Raw genomic sequence first — 21953 nt, forward strand, 5'->3', positions numbered from 1 at the left:
CCGGCAGTCACTGATCTATTTGTCACTATTGACTAGCATGCAGTTTCTAGATTTTTAGAAATGGAATCATATAAGGTACTCCTGTTTTGAGTTTCATCCCTTGTGTTGCAAGTATCAACTGTCAAGAGGTTTCCAAAGTGTTTGCACTATTTGACATTCCCACCAACAAGGATGAAATTTTCAGTCCTTCCATTTCCTTGTCAACGATCAGGATGACCCACATGTTTTTAATTTTAACCATTCTAACAAACGTGTAGGAATATCTCAGTTAGCAATAACCATTCTAATAAAAGTGTAGCAATAAATTTAATTTGTGTGCTCCTAATATGAATGATGAGAACATTTTCATACATTTATTAGTCATTCATACATCTTCTTTGGTGGAGTGTCTGTTTAAACATTTGGCCCATTCTTTTGGGGTTATTTTCTTATTATTAAATTTAAAATTTTTCCTATATTGTGGTTACAAGTTCTTTATGAGAACTGTATTTTTTCAAATAATTTTCCCAAGGTTTGTTTTTTCATTCTCTGTTTCCTAATTGACCTAAGGTATGATGGAATGATGCACACATTCACAATATATTAAAAAAGAATTGAATAGGGATAAATATAAGTACTTTACAAATTATAAACTTTCAGACAAATGTATGGTTTTGATTATCCACTTTTAGAGCAGCTTCTCTGTTGCAGGTGCTTGGGTTCTGTGCAGAAACTTAAGGATGGGGGCACCACTATCAATCATCCCAGGATTTAAGATAGCCACGCCCCCATGAAAGATGCATTATACTACTCTGCTTTCTTGTCTTAAGCAGTAAGCCAATTAGAGAAGACACAGCATGACTTCTTCTTTCAGGTTTAGGTAGAGGATGCTACTTATTTCTAACTTACTCCATGTTTGGGTTTGGTTTGATTGGGTTTGGTTTGGTTTTGCTCACTTCCTTCTTAGAATTCTTCAATGGACCAGATATCCCTCCAATCAAAGAGAAAAAAAGTTTACCAAATCCATGCTTCTCTTGCCCACAGAGTTGGATAACACTTTCTCTATTTCTTCTGAGACAGGGACCCTTCAGTCTTAACCCCAAACTGAGCTGTGCAATGATCTGTTGGCTAGGCAGTAAGACTGTCCAAAGACACAGCTGTGTCTTCACCCTGATTATGCATCAGGCCAAACTTCTGGGTGTTTCTAAAGATCAGGGAAACCAGAGACTAATTCTGTGTCCATGCATAAAAGGCAAGGCAGAAAAAAGGACAGACACAAAAATAAAGATACATCAACTCCATCAAATCACACATTCACAGAAGACAATGAAGTGAAGCAGTCTATACTCAGACAGACCCAGCTCAGCTGTTTATTGGCTGTTGACTGTGCTAAAGTTACTTAGTATCTAGCCTTGTTCATTTCAGATATAAGATGGAGATAATGCTGGCATTTACTTAATAGATTTATAGTGAGGATGAAATTATATAATGTGTGAAAGCACTAAAAATTCTGGCATATAGTTCACATTCAGTTAATTCCTGGTTTTTTAAAAATTATTATTATTCACTACTCTTTGTAATATTTCTCACCCTCTGCTCCAAGTATTTCTCTTTCTGTGTGTGTGTGAATGTGTGTGTGAGTGATATGTTACATGTTAAGACCCCTGTGTCTTTCCTTTTTTATGTGTGCCTATCTGCAGTGAGAGTTAATGTTTATCCATTATCTGCTTTGTTTTAGAAAGAAGAAAGAAGACACTCAAAACTGTTATTCTTTACTAATTAATTATAGAGATAATTGCACAGATCAGGTCAAACATTTGGTACCATGTGATAAATGACAACAGGGCACCAATTTCTTCAGAGAAATTGCTTATTTGACTGGATTGCTGGAGAAGACAAATGACCATCGCTCTTATCAAAGTCATTTGAGTTACCCTATGGGTCACAGAATCTAATTACTGGGAAGCTTTTTAAGAGTCACCCCAAATGATAAAGCAAACCGAGGCACACATAAAATTGGAAAGATGGATAAAGAAAACCACTCAGTGGTGACTGAGTTTATCTTTATGGGCATCACTCAAGACCCTCAGCTGCAGATCATCTTCTTTGTGGTCTTCCTCTTGGTCCACCTGGTCAACGTGGTGGGGAATGTTGGTATGATTACCCCGATCATAACAGACACCCAGCTTCACACACCCATGTACTTCTTCCTCTGCAACCTCTCCTTTGTCGACCCAGGCTGCTCCTCAGCCATTGCCCCCAGGATGCTGGCTGACTTCCTACCAAAGCACAGAATCATCTCCTTCTCCAGCTGTGCCACCCCGTTAGCTTTCTTTCTAGGTTTTGTGGATGCTGAGTGTTATGTCCTGGCTGCCATGGCCTATTACCATTTCATGGCTACCTGTCAACCCCTCCACTACAGCACTTTCATGTCCAAGCGAGTCTGCTTGGCTCTTCATGCTGGGTTCCTACCTGGCTGGTCTGGTGAGTTTAGTCACCCACACTTCCCTCACCTTCAGTCTGAGTTACTGTGGTTCCAGTATCATCAACCACTTCTGCAAAATCCCACCTCTTCTAGCCCTCTCTTGCTCAGACACCTACATCAGCGAGATCTTGCTCTTCAGTCTGTGTGGCTTCATTGAATTCAGCACCGTCCTCATCACCTTCATCTCCTATGCCTTCATCCTCATCGCCATCATCAGAATACGCTCCGCTGAAGGAGACCTGTGGGTCTCACCTCACTGGAGTCACACTTTTTTATGGCACAGTCATGTTCATGTACCTGAGGCCAACATCCAGCTACTTCCTGGATCAAGACAAGTGGGCCTCTGTGTTCTACACTGTTATCATCCCCATGTTGAATTCTTTGATCTACAGTTTATGAAACAAGGATGTGAAAGCTGCTTTCAAAAAACTAATTAGAAAAAAACCTCAATAAAAACAAAAAAGGGGAAAATCTGTTATTGCCACATGTAAAAAATAGTGGTAGATAGGTGGTGGCAGAAGGTGGAAAATGCAAATAACTTTCCAATAAACACTACTCAATGTACCAGCTACCTGCTTCATCAACCTTATTTTTTTTTTAACTGAGGTAGAGTTGATGTATCATATTGCATAATTTTTAAGTATACTGCATAGTGATTCAAAAATTTTAAAGGTTATACTTCATTTTTAGTTATTATAAAATGTTGGCTGTATTCCTTGTGTTGTGCAATATGTCCTTATAGCTTACTTACTCTGCTTTGTTACAGTCATTAGTTGTATTTTTAGATTCCACATATAAGTGATATCATACAGTCTTTGCCTTTCTCTGTCTGACTTATTTCACTAAGCATAACACCCTGCAAGTCAATCTTAAATTCTGGAGGGTTTTCAGGAAACTTTAACTCTATGGTGTGAAGCAAATATAAATTAGTATTTCTGAAAGTCATGCAGAGCAAGATGTATTAGTTAATTTTTATTTTTAAATTAAAATTGGCTCACGTGTTGATAAGAAATGGAGACAAGACTTGAAAAGGGCAATAGGTAGCTAATCACTCTAAAGCATATTTGTTTTCAGGGTCATGAGGAATGACAGACACAAATGTTGAAAAGATATTTACTATGAAAGGGAGTCAGAGAAAATTTAATTAAACACGTGGGAATGGGGCTGGTGTGAGCGGTGACTTAATGTATCCCAGAATCCTATCACTCATGTACTCAGCAAAAACTTACAAATGCTAGATTTGTGCCTCCAGAGGACACAAACTTAAGACACACCTGTGCCAATGACAGGAATTCGATGTGCTTCCAGTTACTCTGTTATCTCTCAGAAGCTGCTGCCACCAATACAATCAGGAGACACGCAAAGCCCAAGAATAACAGCTGAGATTAGGCTCTGCTAACTAAGTGTGTGAGTATTGACAGCATCCTTTTTTTTCTGTCCTCAGTTTTCCCTTATGTCAGGTGGTTGGTTCCACCTAATAATCACTGGACCCTTTGGTATATTCTAAAGGGGTGGGCATCTCATTTTTGTCCACCTCGCATACCGACCTCCTCCCAGCCCTCAGGGAAGCCCTAGGATTCTAGGACTGTGGAAATTTTTGTAAGAAAGATATAGTTTAGATCCATCCCTAAGGCTAATTTTAGCAAGACTGTAATGTCTACAGGACTGATTGTCCTGATCAATCCCCAATCTCCCCTATGCCTTTCTCTCCCCCTCTTCTAATCTCAATTAAACCCTAGCCTTTTCTATGGCAGCTAAGCATCTTCATGCTTTCCACCATCATCCCCAGGCCCTTCTCAAAGCATAGTTTCGTTAACCCTGATGTATCAATGACAACAGAGGAGGACATAACTCCTCTTTGCATGGTCTCAAGGCTATAAATCTTGAATTAAAAAACAGGACTGCCAGGTATCAGCAGCAGGTAAAGGCAGCAGACTGAGATCTGAGGAGAGCTAAGGTTTTCTCAGATGTGCTGAAATTCCATCACACCATCTGTTTCAAATACTGACATTTAATAATGTTTTTGTCTCAGCCTTTCCTCTCGTGCAGTATAGTCAAGGGTCAGGGAAATGCAGTGGCTGCCCTGAAGTATAAGAGCAACCTCATTCATCATGAAAGGTACTAAAGAGTTTTAGAGATAAAAGACTCAGGATTCACCACACTTTCTAGTGGGTGTCATTATATATGAGTTGAAATTGACCTGGTTCAAAATCACTCAGTCATATTATGAATTCCTAAAAACATCCCTGATGTCACATTATGGAGAAAGTAAAGGGCTTAATAGACAGGTGTGGAGTGGGCAGTCCTGAAATAGTCCAGAGATTTAGTCTTCAGGTTTTCAGGTTTTTTAAAAATATAATCCAATGTGTAAATCTATATGCTGTGTGAAAAACAAAAAATTAGGGTAGGACTTTCCTTTTTCATTAACTACAAACCAAGTAGTCTATGTCCTAATTGAAAGGGCAGTTGCCTCAGGATAAGGAAGATCTTTGAATCCCACTTCTGTATCTCTACTCACTGACCTCGTTGCTAAAGGACTACTTTTTTTTTTCTTAATTTATTGTTGTATCCAGTCAATAAACAAAACACTTTAAATCTGTTTAGGTTCTTACCACAATCATTAGATATAGGTATTATTCTCATTTTAAAGATGATAAAACTGACATAGAAAAGTCAACAACAAACTTGTCAAAGTTAAGTAGTAAAACCAAAAACTGACCCAGGGGCTGCACTCTCCACTCTGACTTATGACAAAACTCAGGCTTTGGACTATTTAGAAAGAAGCCCTCACTCAGATTCTGCTCTCTCTTTCTGTAGGACCTTGGGCAAGTTACTTAATCTCTATAAGCCTAAATTTCATCTTACAAATGGGAATAACTTACTTTTTAAGATTTTTCAAATGATATGCTGTAATCCTTGTAAAGAATCTGTCACATAAGAGACATTTAATAAACAGTAGCTCCTTCTATTTTTCCTTCATTTACATCTTAACTATCTGTCATCTTGGGTCAATGTGTTGTCATAAAATGAGGAAGCTTTTTTCCCCCATGTAATTGGTTTTAGAAGCACAAATATCAACTTAAAATGACAAGAGAAAAATGGATGGAAGTTGGATCACGTTAGTCTTTGTCCCAGTCCTGCCAGTAATCATGTCGGATAAGTCCCATAATGTCTCTGTACTTTAATCTATTCATCAATGAAATAAGGGATATTATTTACACCTCATCTGTCCTTTTGGTTTGCTCAAATAAGCGGTAAATAAATGTCTGATGTTTGAAAAGGCCTGAATTCTCCTTTATACATTAAAAACTTTAGCCAGTACTAAAAACATAGCAAAAGTAGACATTTCAATCATACTCTCTACAAATAGACTGCAAAAATCTTATGAACTGCTGTTTTCTCTAATCAGAAATGAGCTGGTAACTACTGCACTAGGAGTTATAAAAGGCAAAAATCAGTGCAGATGTGGTTAAGATGGAAGGGATCAGAATGAGAAAAAGCTGAAATTAAATTCTGCTTTTTCCACACTCAAGAAAAATCTCAGGTGACATTTTTTTAAACAATCTGTGTTTAAGACTTAAGACTTGGTGGGTAGATTTATAGATGTAGATGTAGATATCAATGCAGATATAGATGTTCTGTCTTTACTGAGTTGACATGCATAGGGAGATAAATTAAATGCAAATATCATGTATTACAGGAAAACAAAACAATAAATATGAGAAGAGGACTGCAGACAAAGTGCTGTGGGAAGTCACACCTGAAAGGCAGCACCTCCTCTTGGGAGATCAGGGAATTTTATGGAGGAGGGGGCATGTGAGTTGTTTTTGAAGAAAGATCCAGAAATTAAACAGGAAAGAAAACCAATAGGGAATGCCAGAAGGAAGAAACATAGTGAAGAAAGGTACAGAGGCTGGAAACCGTGGGACTGTTCCATGGGCCATTTTGGCCAGCTGTCCAGTGGGAAAGTTTGATGGTGAAGCTGGAATGCAGCTCAAGATCTGGCACCAATTTAAGGACAAGGGAATTTGTAACTTGGGGAGTAGGGAGTTTATCACTCATGAATTCTGGAGACGATTCCTCTTTGCTCCCTGAAGTCCTTTCACATATCCATCCACAGAAAGACCTTTGGAGAAACCAGTGTAGCAACACAGCCTTTAGGTGGGTAAATCCAAGTAGACATTGGCTACTTCAGATAGGTTTAGTGGCATAAGATGGTATGCTTTTCTTAATAAAACTTGAATAAAACTCTTACCTTTAGCCATAATTATGTGTGGTCTTCTCCCAGGGGAGGAATGTAAGCTGAAGTCTCTCCCTTCAATTTCTGCCATAGAGAGGCTACCTGGAATAATTAGGGTCTAAGATTCCTTGTCCTATTCCACAGTTACCCCTATTCCCTAACACATAAGCTATAAAATTGCCAAAGTCCTTTGCTTGGCACTCCAAGTCCTCTTCCTTAAACACTGCATGGTATTATTTCTCCCTGATCTCTTTGTGCAACAAATTCTCCTATAAAACTATTTCTTGAATGGTCTTGACATTTTTCTACCTCTGTATTTTTACCAGTTCTCTCCTCTTTCTACTCCCTGCTTCCCTGATTATCCCAACTCCATGTCTCAGAACATCCAAACTTGGCTCTTCCTTCAAGGACCAGCTAAATACTACTCCTCCAGTTGCCCTCTTTCTCTGACCTACTGGGCTGGTAAAAAAAACTTACTCTTCTGAACAGCAAAATCATTTCATTTGTAACTTTCTTGTGATTGTGTGTGGATGTTATAGTTATGCACATACACGTGTAAATGCCTAAAATGCAGACACTGTGTGAGATGTACCTGGGTGTCCCTCTCACAACAATGAACACTTAAAGAATGTTTATGAAAAGAAAGGAGTGAGATGAAATGTTTGGTGTCTAGATTGCTTCAAACAACCAGACACCAAAAATGTGCAGCCAGTGAGGGGCTTTGGAAGCTGGTGTGTTGGTATCTGTGTGTTTAGCTCTGTTAGGGCAAAGTTAGTGAGAATAATGAGCCTTGTTCTGGAGACTGGAATGGGAGCCTATGATGAAATCAACACCATGAATGCCATCCATAGATGACATCTGAAATTCTACATTTTCAGCTTCATCTTAGTCATTTCCTTCCACATCCCACCTCCCAGAAGTTCAAGTTATGTGGAACTCAAGTACACCTTAAACTTCCTCCCTTTGCATACTTTTGCTTATACGAGTCTATGCTTCAAACACCACTAAACCACCTAGAAAACACGTTCTTCTGCTTTCTGTCACAAATCAACCATCACTTCTTCTAGAAATCATTCCTGAACTCACTTTCCAGGTTTTCCCATCTGTAAAATGATACCAGTAATGCCTACAACATGGGGTTTCTGTGAGAACTAACCAACAGAGTGTTACCATGGCCAATGGCCCCCTTGCTTAGGAGTTTTTGCTCATTGTCCTGGGATAAGTATCAACAGTGCTACATTTCACTCTCAAAAGTGCTCTAATCCAGATATTAAAATATGAGAAAATCCTAAGGCATGCATTTAAGCACTTTGGGGCTTAATTAATGGCAGCTGCCCTTTGGGCTAGATTCACACGTAAATCCGCTATAACATTAAAACATATGCCCCTTATGAGTATGATAACTCACTTCTGCTGAGCCCTAGTCCAGTGTTCTGTAAAACAGGGAAGTGTGCAACATGGTAGAAAGTGGCAGGCACAACTTGAACTGGGGAAGTGATTAGGGAAGCTTTGTAAGTGTCTGGCCCATGGTCGTGTTCAGTCTGATGTTTTGATTAGTCAGGACTTAGACGGTGTTGTGCTGTGAAGCACTTGATGGAAGACTCACATGGCCTGTGACTGTGGTGAGCTGATTCACAGCAAGTTCAAATAGCCTAAAAAGGCACTATTATAGGAATAAATGAAGGCAAGAGGTAAAAGAGATGATAGCAAAGAAGCAGTTCAGCTTTCAGATTATGCTGGAAGAATAGTACTAATGAGAAATAATTAGCTTCACTGGGACTTCCTTCCTTTTCAATATTTTACAATCCTCATACTTACTAACTGGAATGCTGAATTAGTGTTTTTCACTTTAAAGGGAAAGACACCCATTAGGAAAGCTGGTAACATAATGTATGGTTAGAGTGTTTTTTATATCCTCTATACCTACAATGATGACATTAAAACATTTCAATCTTGCATTATTGTCCTTAAAATTAATCAGCCACGTCCAAAAAATGAAAGCAATTTCCAAAGAAATTCTGACAGGTTTATAATATATAAATTTTATAATCAATTCATAATAAGTCTATTCTAGAGAGGATAGAGATATCTAGATAAAGACAGATGATTGATTGCTTGCTTTTTACATTTTAAGTCAATTCTAAGCCAGTGATGTCTACATTACTTATCTCATCAAGGAGACTTCATTTATGTATTTGCTGATTGTATACAACCTTTGTATGTAGTTAGAAGAAATGGTATTTAATTATTGGATATCTACAAGAGGAAATATATTCTTTTTATTTTATTCTAAATCATGAAATAAACAAGTTGGAAAATTTTAGGAATTGCTTATGTCTAATGTAACAATTTAGTCAAAGGCCATATTTAAGCTTATTAAGTAGACTAATATAAAGTTATATTTTCTATTCTCTTAATTTGAAGAATAATTCTTTTCTAAAGATACCACTGGTTGAAAAGCTTCAAAACACAGGAAATATTTGTTTCCACCCATTTGTGACACATATATGTATATCTTTCTCCCACACGGCATCCAGGAAAACCTCTCAAAAAAATAAGTGGTGTCATACCACCCTTCTTTTTAACACTTACACTTTGCTGAAAATACATCCCTGCTCCTGACCATAAGCAGCATTGCCCTGCATGGTGCATCTCCTGTCTGCCTCCCCAGACACACCTCCTGTTTCTCACTAGTTTCCTTTATCCCCTCAAATGAACAAACCATCTCACATTTCCAGTCTTTGTCCACAACCATGCTCCAAACAGAAGCTCCTCTCGATCTGACTCCTACCCCTCCTTCCTTTGTGTGCAGCCTCCTCAGAGAAGGTCATCCTTCCTATGGCTGTCACCACCCCTTGATAATCATGCCCCTTATTCCATTCAGTAAAATTTGTCAACGGAAGTGTGTATAGTATATGTTATTACAAATATCTATATATGAAGAAAGGAGTTATTTCTATTTTATTTGCAATTATAATCTATAGCCATTCAACAATGTGTAGTGAATGAATTAATTAATCTATTAATACTTGATCAAATCTTCCACTTCTGATCATTGCTATCCCCCTGTCCATACAATCAGCCTAAGACCACCGGGAATAAGCCTACAGTCACATAAAATCAGATTTATTGATCCATTGCAAAGAAAAATACCACATACTAGGATTTGGGGGGAAGGGTGGAGTTAAGATAAAATTTAAATGAAGCAACATTTTGAGAGATTCATTGCAAAGCAGGGCTATATATAAAGGGGTCAAAATTAGGTTTAAACCACAAAGTAGATGCAGGGTCCTGTCTCCTTGGAAACTACAAAACTAAGATCGATGCAGAATGTTGCAACCAAAGACCCTTATGTGAAGTTCTGCACCTGAGTTGAATGTTGAGAATGCTTCTCCCCGCCAAAGTGTTTTACATCCTTCAGGCAGGAGTAAGATGTTTCTTCTTACTGATATAATTTGAAGCAATTAATTTCAGAGAGTCTGTGATTTTAGAGAACCAAGATTTCTCAAGGAGTGAGAAATTAGTAGTCACTCAATAAAGGATGTTGTTCTGAAAGTTATGGTTTGCCCTTAGGGGAGACATGTTTCTTGTTGAGTCTGCAGCTGGAACCAAGTGTCTTTTATGAATGATAGGGCAGATGCTAACTGTCCCAGCTATTTTATATTCTATCATTTCATATTGGAAAGTCCATTATCTTAGGTTAACAGTTAACCTCAGTGTCACACTAAGAGCTGTCATGTCCTCTGTTTCACAACAGCTCTCCTTAAAGCTCCTTTTACATCTTGGTTCCTTAGACTGTAGATCAAGGGGTTGAGCATGGGTGTGACCACAGTATAGAACACCGCAATGATCTTGCCCCCAGCCCTGGAGGACTTTGACTGGGGTCTCATGTACATGAAGATGGCAGTTCCATAGAATAAGGCCACCACTGTCAGATGAGAAGCACAGGTGGATAGTGCCTTGTGCCTTCCAGAGGCTGATCGCATCCTGAGGACTGATAGAAGGATTCTGGCATAGGAAACAACAATAAGGAGGAAAGGAATGAAGACAATGATGACACTGAAGATAAAGACAACCATCTCAGTAACTGAGGTGTCAGTGCAAGCCAACCTCAGGATGGAAGGAACTTCACAAAAAAGGTGATTCAGGACATCGGGCCCACAGTAGGGCAAACTCAAAGTGAGGATGTTGATGACCATGGAACTCAGGAAACTACTGGACCAAGAAATGGCTGCCAACTGGATGCAGGTGCTCTGGCCCATAATGAGAGTATAATGATGGGGATGACAAATAGCTACATATCTGTCATAAGCCATGACACCAAGAAGAACACACTCAGTCATCCCAAAGGAGAGGGAGAAGAACATCTGAGTAGCACAGCTGGAGAAGTGGATGGTCCTTTTCCCCACCATGTTGGACAGCATTTGTGGGACATTGGTGGATGTATAGCAGATGTCCAGAAAGGATAAATTAGTGAGGAAGAAGTACATGGGGGTTTGGAGAAATGGTTCTATCTGGATAATAAGGATAATAATAACATTCCCCACCACTGTTAACAAATAGAACAATAACATAATAAAAAGAATGAGCCTTATCGTTGGCTGAGATGAGAGCCCCAGTAACACAAATTCAGTCACAGTGAAGTTTGTTTTTATCAGATTCATTTCTTGGTCACCTCCCTCTCATAGAACCATTCACTCACCTAAAGAAAAAAAATCAAATGCCCTATACGTCACAGTGCTGAAAATTCAAGATAAAAATAAGATAGCGAGGAGATTATATCTTGAGTATCTGAGTTGTACTATCTATTGAAGTATCTATTGAAGGGGATATTCCAAAAGAATATTCAAACTCAAACACTGATTAAATTAAACAGATATTCTAGTCTTTACTCTGAGGGGAGGCCCTCTTGGCTGCTCATAATCTTTTCAAATCATATGCATTCTTCAAAGCCTTGCTCACGCTCACCTATTCAGAAAGATCTGATTATGTCTTTGTTCTACACCCAACACAGAACAACTCAAGTAAAAGCCAAAAAAGACACTGTTTGATGTGCTGTTCACAAACCTAAAAATAAAGGCCAGAACATTGGCTTGCACTTCTGTATCACCCTGATGCAACTTTCTACTTTCTAGTGTTTAGACATCCTGAAGCCCTAAGAACAAAGACTGTGGACACCAACAACAAAACCCATGATGGGTCACACTAACTGCCAATTCTTCCAGCTTCACCACTTCCATGCAATGGGGGTCTTTGATGGGTTTATTATATTTACAATAAGAATAATGATGGAACCATTTTTTGAGGATTAAATTGAATAGTGTGTATAAAGAATTTAAGGCAATGCTTACACATAGGAAACAACCCACAAATAACAACTATTATTATAGCCCTAGTAACACACAGTATTCCTACCCTTAGCCAGAATTCACTTCTTTGATAAAAACCAATTCAGAGAAAAAAGATTATTAAAAAAGATCCAGACAAGTTACCAGGTCTAGTCACTGAGCACGTCTTAGCCCCCACCTTGTGATTGCTTATTTAGTTTAGGGGCAGAGTTAACGTGTTTGGTTAACTGGCTTTCAGCAGATGAAAGCAGGAAGTTAGAAGGACATGGGGTGAGGAAGAGTCCTGGAGGCAGGCAGAGCTGTAAGGGCAAAAAGAAGCTCCCAATCATTCATACATTCATTTGTTCATTCTTTTTTCTTTCTTTCTTCTTTTTATAAACTATATTTTTGGTAATCTAGTATGTACCATATGCTGAGCCTGTTCTATTAAACACAACAGACATTTTGATACTCTCATAAAACCTCACAGTCCAGTGGGAAGCTGAGATGAAGGAAGCATTCTGATTCCTGAAGGAACAGGGACTCTTATGAAGAAGATATTTGAAGAACCAAGTAGATGCAGGTCATGAAAAAGACTACTTCATGCAAAGCATCATTTTTCAAATACTATTAATTTGCATATAATATATTTTAGACAGCTTCCTTATCTTTTGACTTAAACAGGGATTTTTGAATCAAATAAATCATGAACTGGTAAACTAAGTGATCTAAAATATGAAGTCCAGGAGTAAAGGAGGGATGAGCCTGGAGACAGGAGAGAGGAGTTAAGTCACAGTCCTGTTTACACCAAGGGTAGGAAGGAAGGGTGGTTACAGAACTCCCTTCCAGGCCCTCCAAACAATGGCTAGAAAGTCCTGCTGAAAATAATAACTGTTTTGGTAACATTTAGGGGTGATTATGATGACAGCAAGGGACATCCACAGTGAGTTTCTGAGTTGACAACAAGGCGGCACACCATCAGATCATGGGACTAGTGGGGAAGCACGCAGAATCTGGAGAGCTGAAATCACATGCCTAGTTCCACCACATGCCAGCTGGGAGGCTTTCCTTGCTCAAGTCACACGGCCAGTCTGTGCTTAACTTTCTTTATCTGCAGGAAGGGGGCAAGAGTGACATCCTCATACGCAGAGCTGATGGTCGAGGTAAATGAGGTAATACATGTGAAGCCCAATAACCTAAAACTAAAGATCCCTTTCATTAGGGGATCTTTGTTACATGTGCAGAACAGGAATTATTGGCACTCCTCATCCCCTCCCCAGGCCAATGATGGAGACACTAAGACTTTAAGACAGTAAACAACTTGTCCAAAATCACTTGAAAAATTTCTGAATATATATGCAAGCACCCACAATACATGTATATAATATATCTATATTTATATCTATAGTAGTAAAACCAGGACAAAAATAAAGTCTTGGTTCCAGAGGCATGCATGCTTATGTAGAATTTGTTCCCATGAAGGAACATAAATTTATTGGTTCAACATTTAAACACTCTGTAGTTTGATGACTCAATCAAAAAGATAGTCTCATGGTTTCTTCAAATGCACAGTTTCCTCAAAGAGCATTTTTAGCCACTTTACAGCTGAAACTCCTCAAAGCCAGCTTGACTCTATTCAATTGTCAGTTTTTCAGGATATAAATCTGTTTTTGTTTCTATAAGAACACACAGAACTTCATCTCCCTCATAAAGACAAGAGGAATAAAGACACATTTGTAAATAAATATAATGCCCATAGTACAAAGCAAACCCACCAAATTAAATATGGGTTTGCAGAAGCCCTGGATGTTTTGTAATTACCAGTAGATTCTATATAATCATCTCAATCAAACAGGAATCACTGAGTAAACTGTACACCCTCCATTTCACTTCACAAGATGAAAGCCACTGTTGCCACATGCCTTCTTGTCTGTCTGGAAAACTCCTAATGAATATTTTACATACTAAGCATGCATGACATCCTCTTTGAAACTCTCCCTCATTTAACTCACCCAGAGTTAATCAGAGTCTCCTCTGCTGAACCACTTCCATCCTTTAACATACTCCATTGTTGCACATGTGGGTGTATGTGTATGTGAATAAAAATGTATTAGCCGATCTTGCCAATTGACTTTGGGTTTCTAGGGATCCTGTAGGTCTTATTTATATTTTTTGCATTCCTTAGTACATAGTAAGCACTCTGGACAAGGACAATCAGAATATAATTCTGACTCCACCGTTTCTCTGCTGGGTCAGTTTGTAAGTTTCCCAACTTCTCTAAGCCTCATTTTCTCACATGTGAAATGGGAACTCTATTAATCCACAGAATTATCTTGAGGATTACATTAGAAAGTACATCTAGTAATTTACCACAGTATCTGACACATAGTGAAAATATTATAGTAACAATATTACATAAATGTCACATTATGCAGTTTGCTAGAAATATACTTGTGCTCTAAGAGCAGAGGAATATTAGACACAATCACATCAGCAGTACTTGATGTATCACTGCAGAGGTGTTCAGAGCCTGCACAAACTCACACACTCCATATGCATATTTAGTATTGCCAAAGTTTGTGATTTCATTGGTTATCAGCTCATCAATCAATGAAACTTACTGTTTAAAAAATCAACGTAAGAACTAAGAAGTTTAAGGACTAAGAGTAAAGAGAGCATAGGGATGATTCTGCTCCCTCCCTTACTAAGGAAGAATAATTGGTAGGACTACCAGGAAGACCCTAAATATTTTTCTAATGAATCCACCTCTGAGTTATGAAAATATGCTAGAAAAGGGATGACCATTTGAAGAAAAATACCACTTACAGTGTTTATAAATTGCCAATGTTCATAGAAGCACTGTTTATAATAGCCAAGACATGGAAACAACCTGAATGTCCATCAACAGATGACTGGATAAAGAAGCTGTAGTATAGTTATATAATGGAATAAACTCAGCCATAAAAAAACAAAAATATAATAATATAATTTGCAGCAACATAGACGGATCTGGAAATTGTCATTCTAAGTGAAGTAAGCCAGAAAGAGAAAGAAAAAATATCATATAATATCACTTATATGTGGAATTAAAAAAAAAAAAAAAGCCAAACTTATTTACAAAACAGAAACAAATTCACAGACATAGAAAACAAACTTATGTTTACCAGATGGGACGAGGGTGGGAAAGGATAAATTAGGAGTTTGAGATTTGCAGATGTTAACTAATATATATATAAAAGATAAACAACAATTTTATATTGTGTAAAACAGGGAACTATAGTCAATATCTTGTAGTAACTTCTGGTGAAAAAGTATATGAAAATGAATATATGTACGTTCATGTATGACTGAAGCATTGTTCTGTACACCAGAAATTGACACAATATTATAAGCTGACTAAATTTAAATAAAAAAAAATTAAATTGCACCGTAGATGATAATGTACCACTTACTGTGAATTAGTTTCACAAATCCTCTTGAACAAAAGATTGGGATCTGGTTTTAACAGCACATGGGAGAGAAAGAGGAAACTATGACAGCAGGGGCTCCTGGAAGGCCCTGCTCTAAGAGAGGCCAACAATGCCATGTAGCAAAACATAATAAAAGTTAATCAATTCTGATGCTTAGTAGAGACAATAAAATCATCTTTCCACCCTCTCGTCCCAAGAAAAAACCTTTCTCTGTGGAAAGGAAAAAAAAAAAGTCACTAAAAGAAATCAAATGCTACCTATTATAATTCTCTATTACATGACAAAGGTGTGTAAATACTTTGCTGGTAGTAAATCACATCTTTACAATGACTGCAATGTATTTATATCCATTTTAAATATGAGAAAATTGAAGATCCTAGAGATTATACACCTGTCTCAAAGTCAGGACACATGGCAAAGCCATAATTTCTACTTGAGTTGAACTTTTTCCAAAATGTCCTTTAGTTAAATAACTGATAGTTTTATTTTACTATTGCTGTTGTTTTTGTAATATTTTAGTAAGCAATTGTAATCATAGGCACAAGAGATAAAAAATATCCTAATGTCATAATGATGTGTAGAAATAATCTGTTTCATACCTGTCTTTACCATAGTCATGCAAAAAAAGCCCATGAAAGACAGAATAGACATGATATCCACATGCAAAAAATATATAATTTCATAGAGATACAAATAAATCTTCTCCTATAATAACCACAAATGAGATACTGCTATAATACAACTCAGCCCTTTTATAGATTAAAAAGAGAGTTAATGAATGCATACACAGTAAAATCCCTAAGTCACCTGAGTTTCCTCATTTTTGGATGTTAGGCTGAATTTTAGATTGCTGAGGGACAATGTCCCAGACCAGTAATTAAAATGTAATGAGTTGTTCTGAGGGATTCCTGGCTGATGTGGGTGTTACTTGCTCCCTCTCTTCTCCCTCCCGAGTGTGAACCTTCGCCATGATTAAACCATGCCTTCCAAGTGACCTCAGTGTTCTCATCCTGGAATGTAGAGATGTTTATGATCCTTGTATATATTCAATTGTCCACATAGCAAATTCAATCTCTAGGGTCTCTTCTCCCCAATCACAGCAAACTCTGGAACCATCTTCAACTGCATAGCTAGAAAACACAAACTTTTTATAAGGAAACAGTAAGGCCAGAAGGGGCACTACCAGTTTGGTGAGCTCAAACATATCATGTCACTTTCATAAGCCTCGGTTTATTCATTTTTCAAATGGGTGTTAAAGTATCTAGACCACTGCATTGCGCCCCTGTCGTGGAGCTCAAGGGAAGAAAAGGAGGAAGAAAGGAAGGGAATAAAAAGCAAAAGGTTAATATTAATTAAGTCTTTTCAATGTACAAAGAGGCAGCTGAGTCAAATAATGCATCCAAATGACAGTGTAACTTAATCTCAATATTCTAAAATCCTGGATGCAGTGGAGTTGGTTGCTGTCCCTTATTTATTTAATATCAATGCCCAGGACTTATTCTGAGTTAGAATCTCTGCAGACAGAACTCAGATATATGTATTTTCCCAAAGCTCCCCAGGGGAGCCCTTGAAACCTTATTTTCCCAATATTTCTACTGGAAAAGGACACAATTGTGGTTTTAGACAAACCTAAGACCCAAATCTGTATTCTTTTAAGGAGTTTCATGTTGTTACTTCCATTTTTTCCCTACCTTATTCCAACTTTTAAGAACTGTTGTGTGAAAACAATCTAAAATTTACAACCTCCACCAAAGCCTTTTTGGAACATCCAGTTCCACTTTGCCTTCTTCATGAAGCTGGGGACTCCAGGACTGGATCCCCACTGGGTGTCATCCCCCTGAGGCTGCACTGTAGTAGGAGCTGCTCAGTGGGCAAAGGAGAAACAGCACATGGCAGACATGGCATCCTGTAAGAGACGCTTTCTCACATGAGTCTCACAACTCCGGGAAACAAAGGGGGCTACGCTAGGATGAGATCTGATAGGAGCAGATCACTTGGCCTGTTCTGTGTCATTCATAAATCATGTGAAAAGCACATAAACACTGGTGAGATTGCCTTAAACTAAGAAAACATCTGCACATCTCAGACTACCCTTCTTCTGTGTTAAACGGAGATGACCCATTGCACTCCATGAGGTGCTGCAAGTGCAAATTTGGGTCCTTAATCTGTATCCCTAACACTACTCACCTAAAAGAATAAAACATTCTTGGAGGACAGCTCAATCCATGTTTTTAGAGTGAGAGGACAAATAGTATGTGCCTAAATATTCTGTTGTGTCTAGAAAACATGGATGCTTCTACAAATGATAGAGTCAGAAACAAAAGAAACTAACTTCAAGAGTCTCATGCTGGTGACCTTGTGACGTCCTGGAGATATATATATATATATTATTAATTAATATATATATTAATCATGATAATAACCAAAATAATATTTTCAGTTGTAATATATTGAACCAAGAAAAAAAAAAGCCAAGGATGTCTAGGATTCTCAAAAAATGAAAAATGTACACAGACAACATAAGAAAGGTAAATATAGTAGATCATTTCATTTTGATTGCATTTTTAAACATTTTTTATTGAGTTATAATCATTTTACAATGTTGTGTCAAATTCCAGTGTAGAGCACAATTTTTCAATTATACATGAACATACATATATTCATTGTCACATTTTCTTTTCACTGTGAGCTACCACAAGATCTTGTATATATTTCCCTGTTGACTGCATTTTAAAAGTGTGTTTTGACTAAATATATAGTGCATAGAAACAGAAACTCAAATAAATATAGATACATTAATTTTTTGGCATAAGCAGCAAATCATAAATATAAAGACCCATTTTCCAAGCAGTTCCAGTAAAATTGGAAGCTCTACAAAAAACAAGAACAGTCAGCACTGACAAATGCTACTACTAATAATAATCAGTAACGGTTGTCACACGGAAGAGCCTAGTTGAGACAAAGTTATTAGATAATAGTTGCTAAATGAAAGCTAATTATGCGGACTCAATTTCTGATATAATAGATGAAGATGGAATACACTTATTAATTAATTAGAATAATTAATAAATTATTAGAATAAAGTTCTACAATTATAATAAAGTTATTACAAGATTAAATTATTCATGAGTAATTCTCATGTATTAAATTAATACAAAATAGTAACATAAAACAGGTTTCTTAATGTTGGCTGAGAAATAAAAAACAATTTTAGTGGGAGAAATCATTATTAAAAAAAAGCAAAATTTTGTTTAAAGTGGTGGATATAAAAGTCAGATTGACTTTATAATTTTATTTAAAAAAATTTAACCATTTGATATATTGCTCCTGTTTTATTTACTTTAGGAAGGCTGTTTGATTTTCCAAATAAGAAATCACTGCTAGCCTGTGAAGATTTTTACTCATTTTTATCTTGTAAGTTTACCTCAACTACAGGGAAGGTCCAAATAATATTACTAAAACACAAAAAGATTACAAATAAGCATATAAATATTCTTAGTAAACCACAACAGTAAATAGAGGCATAATGAAGAAATTAATTAAGCCTATGGTACTGATGTTATCCACATGTTTTGCCATCATTTCATCAGGGATATTTTTCTCTTCAGTCAGTATTAAACAGTTCAAAAGAATCAGTCAGACTGAATGCTTAATTGTAGTTCTTGAGGACACACAGTGAATTCCTGAATCTCACATGGGTGCACCTGTGTTGATAACCTTGGTTTGAATAATCCTTATATTTCATTCTCCTTGGTTTACCACTTTTAGAAGCCAATTGCATGCTTTCTAGATTCTTACTAATAGAGATTAATGAAATCTCATAACATTTTTTAGTGTGTATTTCCTCTAAGAGCAAGTATTTGATTTCATCATCTGGGCTAAGCAATACCCAGCTTTCACTACAGAGGCAATGTGGAGGGGTGAGGGTGGGTGCTGAGGAGAATCACGTGAGTTCATAAGGCAACTCCCTGAGTACAGTCATTAGAAGAGTTTTGTACAGAGAAAATCTGACTCTCTGAGGTGGGGGAAGCTAGGAACTGCCTCTTCAGGCAAAGATTTTTGTTTTTAGCTCCATTCTTGTCTGCCTCATGTCCCTAACCCATTATTTTATGACCTCAATTCTTCCCTCCATCAGTTCCTTTCCCTTACCATAAACCATGTGGTGATGTTTGGAGTTTGATTGGTATTGCTTGTCTGCAGTCCTTATAATCAAGCCCTGGCTTGGACCTCAATCATATCTTTCCTAAGGGACCTAAGGAGATGAGAAACTCCTTCAAACCTACTGCTGAGGCTTTCCAAGTGCCCTTTCATGTTCGCAGAAGGATAGTCACAGTTTTCAGTTCAGAAGACCCCATAATTTCTACAACCAGTATTATGGTCACCATCAGTGCTACAACGAACTCATCTTTCAGTGATTGCTCTCCAGTTGCAGACATGCTATGACGTTACTAATGATCATTTAAATTATCATGATTCTACCACTTGCCAGGGCTCCCCAGTGTCCCATTTCTCTGGCAAGTGATATATTTGCTCATTCTTTAAATGTGCGAGCAAACTAATCCCAGAGACCCAGCTTAAAGGTTTGATTCCAGGGCTACAGCTAATGCTAATTATGTCACCAGTCAGAGACCAAATGGCCCACTCAAATCGGGCAATCTGAGAATTTAATAAAGGGAATATCTATAAATATGTGAACAGAATATGGGAAAATGACAAAGGATAGACTCATTCTTTGACACAACATCATACTACATCTAGGCCTGAAGGGAGAAAGGGAAACAGCAGTTACCAGAGCCCAGAGAGAGAAGGAGAGTCTGCAGTGAGAGAGATCAGATAAAAGCCGGGACGGTGGTCTAGGGATTAATGGGGCCATCACCACCTGTGCAGGACAGAGTCTGGAAATAAGTTTTCCAAACCCAGCGTTTTCTCTCATTTTAGTTCTCTCTCCATTGTCCATCTTAAGTAATACAGTTCATTTGGGTTGGTTTCCTGGAAACCAGAGAACAGGTTGGCAAAGGATGGCAGCTTATCTAGAAGGACAAATGGAAGATATCTAAGCACCTCACAGATATATTGATACCTATGTGTTTTTTAATATTCATTTATACATAGTGAACACATGCCTTCTATATACATATTTGGATTCAGCAAAACTCAATACAGAATGTGAAGGAAAATTATGGTTGAATATATCTGTCACTGGGGAAATCTCAGTCTCCAAACAAAACCTGTCTAAGTCTTATTAAGTAAGATTGACCTGACTTTGTCAATGCATAGTTTTGCTTTAATTGCCTTTTTGCCATTCCCCCAAGCTACAAAACCATGAGGAATTCCAAGAATGTAAAACCCTTGGGATCGACTGTTATCAAAGATTCTGGAACTCACCGATTTAAATATTAGAATGTCGGGATGAGGTCTTGCTACAAAGCCTGGTAAGTTGTGTGATTCAGATTTACTGTTGGCACAGAAATCTTTGTTTTACTCCCACAAAAACTCAACAGTCATTTCCATTCTGTTATGACAGGAGCCTCAAAGCTTCCTTTTTATACCTCACAATCATTCTATGGCAGTTTCTGAAACTGAGTAAAAAGGGAGACTGGGTTTCCCAACTATTTGTGGTGAGAAATGACAACTTACATTAAGGGGAGGAATGAAAAATAAAACTATAATTGACACAAAAAATGCAAAAAACAATTGCCATTGAGAACTATTTACCACAGGAATAAGCTTTTGTGACTAACACAAGAGACCTAGGGGACAGCAAACTAAAGAAAGCCATCTACACTCAGGCTCAAAATAATGAAAAGTCCAATTAAAAAAAAAATTTATCCCAGGGGGATAGGCAGACAAAAGATGCATTTAAAATGAATGTTGGACAGCAGCTTAGCATTACTGCCAAGTGGTCATAGCCTTCCAGTTGAGACTGACTGGGAGAGAACTCCTTTCTTAAGGTAAAACTTTTAACCTGTGACTTAGCATCCATGTTTAAGCCTAAAGGGAAACACGGTGAAAATGTGTGCACTGTTTCATTTGTGTGTGTTTTTGTTGTGGACTTGAGCATTTTCAGCTGAGATCCACAGAATTCAGGATTAGGGCCTGATGCTTAAGAAATCAAGGGTTATTTTCCCTTTCTCTTCAAGATGTGACTAACAGCAAAAATACCTAAAAGGAAGGAGGATTTAAGTCATGGAAAGGGAAAGGCTTAGGAGGGATTTGCTGTGGAAGAAAGAACATAGAACGTGGAGTCAGAGGCACCTTGTCTCAGACTCAGCCATGCCACTGATTTGGTTTATAATCGCTGGTGGCCACTTCGAGTCTCTAGGAGGGTGCCTCTTTCTTCATCGCCTAATCCTGACGTTGGCAGGAATGGAGTAGTGTGTTTAAGCACTCATTAATCAGGCTTGCTATGCACATGCTGATGCCCACAGTGGTAGCTGCCTCCCTAACGCCAC

At 37.8% G+C, this 21953-nt stretch overlaps 1 protein-coding gene and 1 pseudogene across 1 annotated transcript; one reads left to right on the plus strand and one right to left on the minus strand.

The window, feature by feature from the left end:
• The first annotated feature begins 2003 nt into the window (after positions 1–2003).
• LOC141576071 (olfactory receptor 5AR1-like) lies at positions 2004–2917 on the plus strand (annotated as a pseudogene).
• Positions 2918–10438: 7521 nt separating this feature from the next.
• LOC141576134 (olfactory receptor 2B8-like) lies at positions 10439–11368 on the minus strand. Its single transcript, XM_074358620.1, has one exon. It carries the CDS (start codon positions 11366–11368, stop codon positions 10439–10441), a length of 930 nt encoding a protein of 309 aa, XP_074214721.1.
• Positions 11369–21953: the final 10585 nt, after the last annotated feature.

This window comes from Camelus bactrianus, chromosome 36, assembly GCF_048773025.1.
Source record: "Camelus bactrianus isolate YW-2024 breed Bactrian camel chromosome 36, ASM4877302v1, whole genome shotgun sequence".
Lineage (NCBI taxonomy): Eukaryota > Metazoa > Chordata > Mammalia > Artiodactyla > Camelidae > Camelus > Camelus bactrianus.